This window comes from Gadus morhua, chromosome 15, assembly GCF_902167405.1.
Source record: "Gadus morhua chromosome 15, gadMor3.0, whole genome shotgun sequence".
Classification (NCBI taxonomy): Eukaryota; Metazoa; Chordata; class Actinopteri; order Gadiformes; family Gadidae; genus Gadus; species Gadus morhua.
Window position 1 is genome coordinate 6,434,058 of NC_044062.1, and position 14,305 is coordinate 6,448,362.

Below are 14,305 nucleotides of genomic sequence, written 5' to 3' on the forward strand. Positions count from 1 at the left end.
GTATTCGGGGAATGGGTTAACCTAGCAATTGTTGGTGCTTGGCACTTGGTTCTATGAACATCCTTACTGAACCGACAGAGATATATTGTGGTTTCTCTTCTTCTGACAAATGTACTTATTGTAAGCTGCTTTTGATAAAAGCGGCTGCTAAATGCCCTACATTTAAGTGTAAATGAAGTGTTTATTTTTTAAATCCATTGTTTTAACTCTGGCGTTTCTAACGCGGCATGTCTTGTTTGTTTACCCAGGCACCAGGCCGACCCGTGGGCTTTCTGTCGAAATGCGGTCTGGAAGTATTGTTTTTTTGCTCACCAACTGACATCAATAGGTCCAGTCGGTTGAATAGCTTCGTCTCTGCTACGTTAGCAACAGACCGCTTTAGTCTTTCCAGATCGTATCTTGGAATGGACAGAATCCAAATAACACTCGCTGAAAGTCGAAGATTGTGAAGTAAAACGAATATATATACATGTTGATATTGACGTCTCCTGACAGATAATAAGAAGGCAAAATAAGATTGATGTTGGGTCCAACTGAACATGCACCAACCGAAAATGATCTATGTGGACCCAAATGTGACTGAATGTGCTGAAGTCGTGTAGAATCCAAAGCGGAGTTGTTGCTTCTGTCTATCTTTTCGTTTTGCCCTTTTATGTTTACACCTATCGGGATGTAATCGCAGAGCCAATGCTGCGCAGGTAGAGCCTCTTCTAATTGGCATTGGTTTCACATTGATCATACTCTGAGAGAGAGAGAGAGAGAGAGAGAGAGAGAGAGAGAGAGAGAGAGAGAGAGAGAGAGAGAGAGAGAGAGAGAGAGAGAGAGAGAGAGAGAGAGAGAGAGAGAGAGAGAGAGGGGGGGGGTTTAGCGTAATCCTCTTTGGTGCGATTCAAACATGTTGAGGAGAGACAGGGAGCGAGTAGTGCATTGAAAATTGCCCGTGCCCATTATCCATCATCAGCGCAAAACAACAACAAGCATTTCCTTCATTCTTTCTTTGATCTATTGTTCTCTCTGTTCACGGTAAATTCCCCATTTTTCGTCGGGGGAAAGCAGGATACAGAAAAACCAGCTTGTACCACCTGTTTGGTTTTATTTGCATCGTTGACAGTCATACACATTCATAGGTCTCTCAGCACTGTAGCATGTAAACGCAGGAAATGAACCTCAGACTGTCCCGTTAATTCTGCTGTCCCCAATACAGACACAAGCGTATGGATGTTCAACTCACACATAGAAGCAGATACGATATCACAAAGTTCAAACGACAAATAGAAAAAAAAGATCAAAACGTCTAACACATTTAACCCCAAATTCACATCGGTGCAAATATTCAGCATTATATTTGTTAAATGCCTCATTGTATGCTGCCACACACACACACACACAGACACACACACACACACACACACACACACACACACACACACACACACTGACTCAACCATTGACATTAACGCCCTTGAGAAACTCAAACCTTCAAAATATTACAAAACCCAACGATCTTATGACCATGTTCAGCGTTCTCCCGACAGGAGAGAAAGTGAACAAAAATAACAACAAACCCAAAAACTAAATAGAAGTAATCATCGCCGTTTCCTCTCAATAGCATCAATTCATTCTTTTCAGTTGTTTCGAACGTAAACCCAGGCGCCGCTGATGTTGGAGGCGTTGTGGCGGGAGAGATGGTGTAGTGGTTGGCGGTAAGTGGTTTGTGGTTCGGGTAAAATCTGCTGCCCGACAAGTACAGAGGAAGCCGGGGCTGGGCGTGGGGGAGGGATGTTCGCATTACGTGTAGTGCTTCCTAGTGCTGCCTAGTCTAAGACCTCCCTCCCCCCCCAAACACATCCTCCTGTCTCCTCAAGCTCTCTCTGAGTGCCACATCACTATCTTCAAATGCTCACAAAAGCCGAAAGTTTCAATTGCAACACTCACGTACAAAACGACGATAACGGTTGTGACATATTTTTTCTTAGATAGAATTGCTGTTGGACCGTAATCAGAGTTTCGTCCGCGATGGCACGGCCTTTTTCTCTGTTCCAGTTTAATACTTTGTGTGGTAATAGTGCTAATCGAATTGAAAAATAAAGTCAACTATTGCTACATATATATATATACACACATACATATATGTACATATATAAACATATATGTGTTTAAACATATCCTTTATATATATGCATTCATGTTTATATATACATGTATGGTTATATATTTATGCATATATGTATATATATAAACGTACATATGTTTATATATGTGCATTGTATGCAAGCATACAAATAATAACCATAGCATATTAATCATAGAAGCTATTTTAAGGACTGGCCACAAAAGTGGCAGTACACTATATACAGTTACATTTTTTAACTTTTACACATTTATACATGCACAGTAATAGCAAAAAGATTCTTTCTTGAGTACTTTTTTGCCTGCCAATTGGAGGCAAGATTCAACAGATCCAGCCAGTTGGCTTTTCACTTTGACATCTTGCAAACTGTAAATATCCCTCGGGATCCTTTTTAAAGTTTCTCCTCTTTTTTTGTCTTTTTTCGCACAAAAGTGATTATTAGGCATTGACAAAGACTGGCATTATAGACAGCAATATCTCCTTGAGTGTCTTTTAAAGTCGAGCAGTAACACTTTACAATAAGGGTACAAGAATTAAACCTTATGTAACATTAGCTAAAGCAATAAGCACTAACCAACCGTTAACTAAAAGGTAGTTATCGAATGGTCTAGTAATCATTTAATAATGTGTTCATGTTACTAATGGTGTTCATGTTAACTTAGGAATTCAGTTATTCATCATTATATGATGCTTACTGCTAAACCTAGTACATGTGTAAATAAATACCTTAGTTAACATGAAAACCATTCGTAAAGGATCAAACCATTAGTTAACTGATAACCAGCTGTTAGATAACAGTGATTGATGCTTATCCCTGCATTAACTAACGCCAATGAATTGTTACTCAATGTACCCTTTTAAGGCAAAGTGTCTCCGGGGTAGACCAGCAGTTCACAGAGTTCAAGCGTAGAAGATGAGCTCGGGGATCTGTCCCCCCTGCACCCCGGTTCCATTAGTACTGTCTGAGGAGCACTGGAACTGATAGGTCACCCGGCCGCACTGGACCTCCGTCACGCCCTCCTGCCCGAAGTAGCTGAGCTCACTGCCGTCCAGAACCACGCTGGCCGTGTAGAAGGTGTCGGGCTCTATCTGCACCGGGTACTCGAACCACACCGGGAAGGTGTTGCTGGAGCCGTCCGAGAAGTACTTGGTGTGGTTCTGGCCCAGCAGCACGCCCTGCCGCTTCAGCTCGATCCGCGCGCTGTACTCGGCCGAGCCGCAGCTCGAACCGTAGAGCCCGAAGCCGGCGATGAACACCCGCTTGTCCACGGCGAACTGGATGCTGTCGCAGCGGCCCCGGTAGCGCCACTGGTTGCTGCGGTAGGCGCAGGACTGGAAGCGGTGGCACCGCTGCGGGCTCAGCCCCTTCCGCGGCTCGCTGGCGAACTGCAGCTCGGGCTTGTTGGCGGCCGTGTACCACAGGAAGATGTCGTTGGTCTCGTGCAGCGTCAGCACGCCCGACTGCGCCGCGCCGTTGGCGAAGTCGTCCAGCGCCATGGTGGGGATGCGGATGAGGTACACCGCCTCGCCCAGCACCTTGCGCTTGTTGTCGATGGACAGCGTGATCTCCTTGCGCTGGCACTCGGCCTCGGCCCAGCTGAGCGCCGCCTCGAACACCACCAGCTCCTTGGTGTTGAGGGTCTCCCGCTGGAGGATGCTCTCCAGCGTCTGGGCGTCGATGTCGCAGAAGCCCTCGGAGCGCAGCGCCAGCTCGGCCTGCGCGTCGATCACCTCCCAGCAGCGCTGCGTGAGCTCGGGCTCCTCGAACAGGCAGCTCTGGGAGAGGAGGACGCAGGCGTTCTTGGCGCTCAGGCTGGTCTCCAGGAAGTTGACGCAGGCACGCGCCAGGTGGGGCACGATGTATTTCTTGGCGGCGTAGAGGGTGGCGAGAACGGTATCGGCGCTGAGGTCGATCTCGTCGCAGTAGATGTACCTGTGGGTGTGGTGGGGGGGGGGAAGGGGGAGAGGGCTTAGTATGGATGCGCAGTATATCGGATTAGCTCTCAGACTATTACTTAGAAGTGGTTGTGTTTACTGTAGATCTGCTTTTTTTCTAAGTTATCCAATGGCCGCCCCCTTCTTCTTCGTACAAAAAGTGCAATTGGAAGCAAGGTACAATTGTTTGCGTTACTCATAGAGTTTGGCATTTAGGATTGATCCACATGCGGAAGGCTTGGGTTAATAGAAAAACAGCTTGGGACAGGAAAGAGAGCAAGGCAATAAACAATAGGGAGTGATTCAGCTTGAAGGAAAATGCGAATACGTGACAAATGGGTTCGTACGCCGCTCTGAGGGTTGAAAGGAATTACACTTTTTTCCTTTTGGCAGCAACGTAAAGAAATGGGTCATCTCGTCCTGTGACAATCCCGCTAAACTAAACTGATACGGTGGAGAGTATATTGGAAGCTCCTATCTTAATAGCAACGGGTTTGGTGTTGAGTGTTGGCACATTACAGGTAATTTAACCATTGCCTCAAGTGAAAGAGATATGAAATGTACCCCCTATTGTAAACTGGTTAGGAAGCGAAAGGGGACAGAAATACATGAAATCTGGAGCCTTCAAGAGTTTATTGAAATAGAAGAATATCATTACACTCACTTCAGCATGGCGAGGAACGCTGCTGGTTCCACATCAGGGATGCGGATTTCACCCTTGTTTTCCGCCAGCTCACCGTAAAACATTGCATGAAACACTGAGCTGCCCACAGCCAAAACATACTGTTGGTGGAGAGAGAGAGGAAGAGAGATGCAGAGAGAGAGAAAATGAGAGCCAAGATCACATCAGAAAGTACGACATGAATTTCTCAGTCTGCCGTGATGCTGGCACATTTGCACAGGGAGGGTGGAAACGGGTAATTGTAGGAAGTTTTCAAAATCTAATTTATTTGCACTGCAGTTCTCCTTTCAGTCTTAAACAAAGAACTCTGTACAATGTTTCAGTGTGTTAAAGTCATTAGAGGGTTCCCGCACAGTGAGCGGTGCTTAGATTCACGGCCCCCATTCCCAGTCTGGGGACAAAGAGAGACACATATCCAACGCACCCAATCCCCAGCTACCGCTGCTGAAGGAAACAATCCGGATGAGTACAAGTGAATGAAGGGCAATACAACCACGAGTTTGGTTTACAGCTGTTAATGAATGAACTTATCTGCTGATGAAATCAGTGGCAACACAATACCAGTATGATTTCAGGATGCAACATAGAAGGACTGGTGAATACCGCAATTACTACTCAAGTAATTCATGCATGCATTTCTGCTTGTGTGCGTGTCTGCGTGTGTTTGCATGTGTGTGTGTGTGTGTGTGTGTGTGTGTGTGTGTGTGTGCGCGTGCATGTGTGTGTGTGTGTTTGTGTGAAAACCTTAAAAATCAAATCTTTTCACTGAATGAGGTGACTTGAAATCCATGTCACTAATGACTAACGAGACTGCGACAAAGATAAAAAACTAAATGTCGCACATCTCTCAAGTGTGCCATCAATCCATCCGAGGAAAACGGTTACCTGGTAGATGAAATTGCTATTGCGTATCTGAATTCATGCCAAATGGATGCCATAAAAACCGCAGGGCAGAACAACATCATCACTGTTGGTTTAATACGGGAAGCAGTCTAATCATCTTAAATGTCCTTTCTCGAAATGCTTTTCACTCAAGTTCAACGGCCAAAAAACCATCATCCACGATCACGTGACTGAGCCAACCGTGGGCGGCAGGCCAATCGGAAACGGACTGTCGTTGCAATTAATTGTAGTGGAAAAGTGGCGGCTGAAACCCCTTTCCCACATTGAACATGACTGTGTGCTCCCATCCACCAAAAGCCTTGACAATAATGTCCTGCTACGTGTGGGTCCGGGGCTTAGGAGAATACGACTAACCGATGAACATAACGACCAGGAACATCTGGTAAACAACGAGGTCGGGGAGCCTGGCAGGTGGATCGTGATGAAATGATGGAAGTTAGCTTTGCATGAGTATAAAACACAAAGTGCCCCTCGTAATCGTTCTACTTATGTAAGGCATGCTAGAGAAAAAAAGTCAAGGATTGAAACAAATGCCTTAATTGGCAATTAAATGAGTGAAAGGAGAAATAATAAGAAAAGGCCCTTAAAGAATATAGCATATTTAAGTGTTTAACGAATGGTTTTGTAGATGGCTTGTGAACTGGCAATGAACTGCTGGATAATAATACAAATATTATATTGAATACAATATTCATATATTTTAAAGAAGATAACATTAAATGAGCAGGGTGGTAGTGGTGCTAGTTGGGGTGAAACCCAGCAATGTGCAGACACAGGGAATTTGACCCAGAGTGCGATGAAATTAACCCTGGGTGCGGTGGCAGCCAATGAGGGCAGCCCTTCCCTTCACCTCCCCCCCTCCCCCATACTCCCCCGTCCATCACCCAGCCTCATTTGCATAAATAATAGAAGAGTGTCTCGCAGAAGAAGCAGAGACACGTGGCTCTAAAGCGAGAGAAAGAGCACAAAAGGACCACTATCGCTGGCAATCTGTGTTTAATCGCTGCGTTTGCACAGCCACGCGTGTGTTTGTGTGTGTGTGCATGTGTGCACACATGTGTGTGAGGGAGCGATGCTGATAAGATGTAAACCAACAACATTTGGCCGAGTGACGGGCTGTTTATTAATCGTAGCGGCGGCGACGAAAGCGGCGGTCGTGCCGGGACTGCGAGACGAGAGCCTTACCCTGTGTCCGGGCAGCCGCTCCGTTCCTCCGGGCTGACCCACCAGGAAGTGAACATCTGCCATCAGCTCATTGTTGAACATCACGGAATTCCTGTGAAGCGGAGCGAGAGGGAGGAAGGTGTCAGTGTGGTTCCTGCACGGGGGAGAGCATGAGAAGGCCGGACAAATAAACCATAAATCCAATCTGGGCATTTTTTCACCTTAGATATCAATAGGTAGGCTGGATGGTAAACCGACGAGCTGCCATCATGAAAAGATTACTTTTCCAGAAGAAATGGATTAACTGAGAGGTCGAATTATCGTGTCAGGTTTCAGGCGAAGGACATTGGCATCATGCACGGACCGGCATCTTATCCCAAGCAACGCCGTGGCTATTGATTTACTGTTTAACACACACATCTGTGTCCGTGGATTAGTGAACTGTATCACAACAGGCCAGTGGACACCGTCGAACGGGATGGAAAATCCTCACTTTGAAAGAATGGAACCAACAACAAAGCCAGGATTCATGTATTATGGAGTGGTGGAACATGTCACAGTTTGGGGCAGACAAACAGCTACACGGTGTTCTGGCGGGACAACAAAGCGCACACATTTCAGCCCGGACATCTGGGCTCTTCTACTGATAGGCCAAGGTAAACATTGTGCTTTTAGTGCACAACCCTCCGCCTGTTGTGCATATCAAACGCACCCTGTGCATGTCAGGAGCCCTGAGCTCGGGTCACAGTGACTGTGTGTGTGTGTGTGTGTGTGTGTGTGTGTGTGTGTGTGTGTGTGTGTGTGTGTGTGTGTGTGTGTGTGTGTGTGTGTGTGTGTGTGTGTGTGTGTGTGTGTGTGTGCTATAGCAGCCCCGGCAGATTAAGGGCAGAGCTGCATGGAGACCTACCTACCTACACACACACACACACGTACAATGGTGCACGTATACATAAACATCCATTAACAGGCACCCATGAGAAAAGACACAGAACTGCACACACCACAGTAAACACACACACACAATCTGAACCACAAAGGACACACACAGGCACTACATTCTATTCCCCACCCACTGTACGATAGCCCTAACACACAGTCATGGTCAAACCCCCAAGGGCACATACACAGACACACACAGCAATAACAGTCCCGTGCCGATGCCGGAACACCATGCGCTTCACGACATGCACCATGCGAGTCAAACCTCACAGTCCAACGTTCTGCCAGAGCTTAAGATCAACGGCCTCAAAGCTGTCCTAACCCCCCCCCCCCCCCCTCCGCCATGTATCGCACTTTAACCTGCGCAGCCGGTGAAGCTCCATCAAGGAGGTGAGGGTGAACCGTGTCGGCCCCCGCTGCCACCGGGGCCAGCCGTCTGAAGGCACAAGAGCACCCACCTCTCTCTGATGGTGGAATAGAGTCCCTGCCAGTTGCAGTTCTGTATGGTGTTGTTGTTGTTGAGGTTCTGCTGGTGGTACTGTTGTACCGTGCTGCCGCTGCCGCTGCTGCTGCTGCTGCTGCTGCTGCTGTCACTGCTGCTGCTGGTGCTGCCGGTGACGGTGGTGACGGTGGTGCCGGTGACAGATCCGTCGCCGCCGTCGGACGGCGACTTCTTGGCGGGAAATAGATCCGCAGCCATCTTCTTCTTCTTCTTTCCCTTCAGGGTGATGATCTCGTAGCAGACCGGCGGCAGTTTGGAGCTGCCACTGGGGCTGGCCGTCTTGGGGCTCTTACTGGACCTGCTCTTGACCGACTCGGGAAGCATCAACAGGAAGGTCAGACATTTCATGTTCCTTCCCTTGGCATCGACCATGAGTGTTGTGCGACTGCCGAGCAGCGGGGATCAGGACATGCAGAGAAGAAGGGCACGCACCGCCACTCTGGTGCGGGTCCGGTGGATGTGGGGGGGCGGGAGGGTGGAGGTGGAGGGGTCAGCAGGTGGCGTTGGCGGTGGCGGTGGCGGTGGTGGGGAGGACAAGGTGGGAGCGGAGGGTTGAGCGGTAAACGGAGAGCTGGTCCTCCCGGTTCCCGGGTTGCCCTCTGTGAGCACGGTATCCCGTCCAGGGGACGAGCGCTGGGCTGTCTGTTTGCGGTCTGTGTGGAGCGCTCTCCTCTCCTCTCCTCTCTTCTCCTCGCGGCGGTCCCCTCTCTCTGAGTCTCCTCTCTTCCTGTCACTCGTGTGAAGCGCTGCTCCCCGCCGGACGGTCCAAAGGCACCTTCCCTGGGGGGGAAGTTTGGAGAGCTGCTGAAGAACAGACACCGGGGGTTCCCATCCCTGCCTTGCCAAAAGAGCAGCAGGGAAGAAAGAAAAGCACCTTCTTTAAATCAATCCTCTCTTTCTTTCCGTCTTTGTGTCTTTGCGTCTCTCTCCTCCCTGTCCTCTCCCTCTCCCCGCGAGCTGTCTGGCGGGGGGGCTTTCGTTGTGCGTCGGCGTGACAGCACCCAGATTTAGTGCAGCTGCAGTGCTCCGCGGACCAGGCACTTGGCAGTGGCTCTCTCCCTTCCTTCCTTCATTTCTTCTTTTCGCTACTCCCCCTACCTCTCTCTGCTCCGCTGTCTGTCTCCTGATGTCTCTCTCTCTCCCTCTGTCGCTCTCTCTTTTGCGCTCTTGCTCTCGCTCTTGTTCCCGGCTCCTCAGCTGTGCCTCTGTCTCCCCGGCGCCGTTCCTCTCCTCTCCTCCACTCCGAGGAGAGCAGTCATTCACGGGATCCTGGGAGCTGCCTCGGAACAGCACAGAGCTCTGCTAAGCTACTGCTTCTGCTGACTACAGTGGCTTGAATGGGGGAGCGCAGCCAGGAAGGATGGAGAGGGAAAAAAACTAGCCCCCCCACTCAAACACACACACACACATGCTCACACACATACACCAACGCACACACACACACGCACACACACAGAGCGCTGTGCGAGGCACCCCCCCCCCCAGCCCTCCCCTCTGCCCTCCCCCCCTACCCTGCTTCATCCAATAGGAGAGCGGAGGCTGCACGATTGGCCGATGCAGCCCTTTTAGCTGCGCATACTTAAATATTCAATTGCCATCCCCTCAGTTAAAGTGACAGCCATGGGCTTGTTTTTTGGGAAGAGGGGGGGGGGGGGCGACTTGGATTAATCAGTTTTCTATTTTTATGTTTGCTTGTTTTTGTTTGTGTTGTGGTTGCTGACATTGTGTAGATTTAGAAAATCCCCATTGTGTTTCAAAGGGTAATGTAAATCTGAAATGTTCTTTTTTAAAGGACAGCATTTGACTAAGCCCGGGTCCGCCTCACGGTCATGCTACATTTTAATGAGTTGTTAATTAATTGGCACAAATAGGGCGAATTTGCATTTCACTTCCACCCAGAGGCCACACTCACTTGGACCCGACGTCTCCTCCACAATGCCATAAACACAAGCTTTTCCCGCAAAAAAAAAAGACATGTTCGTCGACCCGCGCTATTTTCCAATGTCAAACGTGTCCCCATTAAACGAGTCCTTCGGGGTAATGCAGTAAATATATCTTCAGACTCTTCGCATTGCCAACGACCTGATCAAAATCATGTCAAACCGGCGGAGGTTTTTCCTTTGCTTACTTCTGTCTGCTGACAGGAACGCCGTTTTCCCGTTCCAACCCAGAAGGAATCACCATAGTGTCCCCCCGCCGTGGCCTCGCCACAGGGGAAGAGGGGGGGGGGGGGGGGTGCGTAGGGGGTACCGCCGGCTGGAAATGTAATGCATTTGTTTACATGATGTACACCAAACACACACACAGACACACACACACACACACACACACACACACACACACACACACACACACACACACACACACACACACACACACACACACACACAAGCCACCGCCAAGGTTCAAGACTCCTCGTGCTGCGAGCATTCGATTCAAGTTCCATTTTCCCGTTGTAAATATGTATTTTTATGCTGGATTTGGTATGCTTTTCTTTTGATACGCCACCCGGTCCAATTCAACACGACTTTAGCTCCGGCGGTAATGGCAGCGGCACTGCCAGAAAAAAGCAGTTGGAGTGGAAAAAAACAGTAGTAGTAGTAGTACTAGTAGTATTTGTCATGGTCATAGTAATAGTAGTGCGCTTTGCATATTATGCATTTAAGGATATAATTTCAGGAGGAAGAGGGTTTCAACAGAAGCAGCAGTAGCAGAACAAGAAGGTGTACGGCATTAATCAAGTTTATTCACCTTGGTGTACACCGGCGTTATAGATTTTTCTACACACCCCTTAATGACCTCTGTCCTCTGCAACCGGGAATCACGTCGCTAATATAGCCTTTCCTTTTCCGAGGCGGCGGTGCAAAAAGAGGCACCCCGAAGTACCACGGACCCGCCATTACACTCCAACTGTGCTCCACTAGAGACGTTACCTTGGTAACTACATCCTGCACGCGGGCAGTGGGGTTAGCGGTGTGCGGAAGACAGGGACAGGCTGTGTGTTAACTGTATTAAAGGGAATAGCTGGCTGCTTCACGGGGAAACCCAAAGGCAATCAGAGAGGCCCCCGCTCTCTGTGGCTGGGCTACTTTTCCCATTATTCGCCAGTTGATTCAATCCTGTCTCATCTATTACGATTTGTACGATTGTTATGTTTGTTTAAGCGCCCTAATGGCTGATGAGTGGAGGCAGTGCTGGAGGGCTGTGGCTGATAACAGCCGACGTAGTGGAACAAAAGGCCACTGAATGCCACATATTTTTCCATACGTTAAAGTGAAAGACGGTTGTCAACACCAATTGCAAGTATTTCTTTTGGGGTTGAAATTGCATTTCCTCAAAACAAAATCTTGTTATTCACACTCTGAGTAGTGTGTGTGTGTGTGTGTGTGTGTGTGTGTGTGTGTGTGTGTGTGTGTGTGTGTGTGTGTGTGTGTGTGTGTGTGTGTGTGTGTGTGTGTGTGTGTGTGTGTGCCGGTGAAGAGAGGGAGTGATATGAGGTAAAGATGGTGTTGTCATGGCGTCAACATCTCCACTGTCTCACACTTCTGGCCCGTCATAATCACACATTTCCCTTACGGAGGGAAACATTTGCATAGCCGTAGTACCACTCCAATTAACATTGCACACGTGCACGGTGAGGGATCCCCGGTGATTGAGTAAGTGGAAAATAATTACAACTCTTTGTTTAAGGACATGCTGCGGACAAAAAAACACAACACCAAATTAAGAATTTAAAAGCAGTCCACAAACTGAGCTGTCATCGGTTGGGATTGGTACAGTCGGTAAATAGTTGTATACATTGAATGCCCCATTTGATTATCCTCGTTTCAGTGGTCAAAGGTGTTTCATCTTTATTCTAAAGCTTGTTTATGTCTTTTGTTCAGCCCTGGCTGAAACAGTTCACTTGTGTGCGTCAGTGTTGTCCGGGGTGACAGCTTTAAGTGGAAGCAATGTGTTTGATAAGATTATATCTTGAAGTCTAGAAGAATGATTTTCTACATCTCTAGTCTTCCCTGGCCTCCCCTCAGGTCAAAGGTTAAAGTATACATTATACAGTTGATGAAACCACAAACAGTGAGACCTGACTTAAAGCATTTCCTATGGAGAGAGAGAGAGAGAGAGAGAGAGAGAGAGAGAGAGAGAGAGAGAGAGAGAGAGAGAGAGAGAGAGAGAGAGAGAGAGAGAGAGAGAGAGAGAGAGAGAGAGAGATGGAGATAGTCAGACAGACAGAATGGGATGGAAGAGGAGAGCGATAATATGGATGGAGGAGAGAGATAGACACCTGCTAGGAGGCTTGGCTGAGCCCAGTGGAAGAGAGGGGAGTCTGGGAAATGAACTGTGATGGGGAGCTGGCACCGAACGAGGCAGGGAACAGGATCCGGCAGCTTGTCCGGACTCCCCCCACCCTCGCCGCCCCCCTCACCCCTCACCCCTCACCCCTCTCTCTCTCATCCCCTACTGCCGCCTGTCCTCTACATAGTCTCCATTAAAGCCAGCAAGGACACCTGACAGGTGGAGAGAGTGGGAGGAGGGGGGGGGGGGGGGGGGGGGGGTTAACACGGAGTCTCAGACTCCTGAAAGGTGTGTGTGTGTGTATACATATATATGCGTGTGTGTGTGTCTGTGTCTGTGGCTGCAGGGCACGCACGTGCACGTTTTTTTTTTTGGTAATTAAAAAAAATGTCTGCAGCATAAACTGCTTGGAAAAATTAAGACAAGAACACAAAGAATAACGAGATGGGGAGAACTTTTTTATTTGAATACACAATCGCTTTGTTCCCCGCTCGGCCGCAGACGGCCCGACACTTTAACTGACAGGAGAGGACAATAGCAGCGGGACGGAATGATCGCCTCGGCTTCACGGCCCAATCGATGCGTCACCGCTGGAAGGTGTACAGCGATAATTGAACTAAAGTTGGAGCGTGGTGAGAGAGGACATGAGACACTGCTGGATCTTCAGTGTGTCCGTCTGTCTGTCTGTCTGTGTCTGTGTTTCAATCGATCTGTCTATCTTCGATTCCTGTCTTTCTCTGTATCCGTCTGCTTATCCGTCTGTCGGTCTCATCTTTTTTATCTGCATATCCGTTTGTCTCTCTGTCTATGTCTATCTGTCTTTCTGTCTATCTATCTATTCTAGATCTCTCTCTTTTTGGCGGTTTTCCTCTGTTACTTTGACTCGTATGTTAATTGTGGTCTGTGTGTGTATGTGTGTGTGTTTGATTGAATGCGTGTGTGTGTGTGTGTGTGTGTGTGTGTGTGTGTGTGTGTGTGTGTGTGTGTGTGAGAGAGTGAGTGTGAAGTAGCCCCCTCCCCATCAACACGTTTGTATGTTGTGAACATGATGTTCTCCCACTCACAGGCTCTCTCGCTGCCTCTCTATACTTATTCTGACCTCTAATTGCCAGGTGTTTTACTCCTGTTGTGACGTGGGTTACTGCTACTAAGGATCATGCTACATGTTGCTATGGTGAAATTATACCCCCCGGCCACAACCTTGAATTGTCGTGGAAATGTATCCGTGTGGACCTTTAGCAAAATTAAGCTTCCTTTTTCATTGAATCTGACTGAAACTCGGAAGACCGTTTCATGCAAAAATACATTATTAGTTGTAGTCGTTTCATGGATCAGGCGTCTCGCTCAAGGACGCATCACCCCTAGTTGACCCTGTGCTGACCGCGGCTTTGGTATCAAGCCCAAAAACTTTGAAGTCCACCATATACCACAGAATAACTTCCAAACCAAAACACTCTTCCGCTCTTCCTCAAGGACACTAACACACAGAAGATATATGATCTATTTAGCCACAGATGCAGCTCCGTGAACGGTAACGTGGAATCCGACCGTTCCGGTATACGCTGGAGCTCAACGCATGCGATTCTATGGAAAATCCCGGAACGAAAGGTGACAACAACGAAGCTGTTCCCTCCGTGCTGGCGGCATTCCCGGCCGTGGCGATGGAGGTCGACCATATGGCTGCACTAAACCCCATGCCCGCCCGCCTGCCAGCCGCCGTGCTGTCCTGCTGCACGCGCACGCACTGGAGACACGC

General features: G+C 48.5%; 1 protein-coding gene across 1 annotated transcript; it reads right to left on the reverse strand.

Moving 5' to 3' along the window:
• Nucleotides 1-1,073: 1,073 nt before the first annotated feature.
• Nucleotides 1,074-9,680, reverse strand: btbd3b (BTB (POZ) domain containing 3b). The gene is made up of 4 exons (XM_030379827.1): nucleotides 8,213-9,680; nucleotides 6,837-6,927; nucleotides 4,731-4,849; nucleotides 1,074-4,064 (listed from the first exon to the last, which is right to left on the reverse strand). Exons 1-4 carry the CDS (start codon nucleotides 8,626-8,628, stop codon nucleotides 3,032-3,034), a joined length of 1,659 nt encoding a protein of 552 aa, XP_030235687.1. The 5' UTR covers nucleotides 8,629-9,680; the 3' UTR covers nucleotides 1,074-3,031.
• Between the last annotated feature and the right edge of the window lie 4,625 nt (nucleotides 9,681-14,305).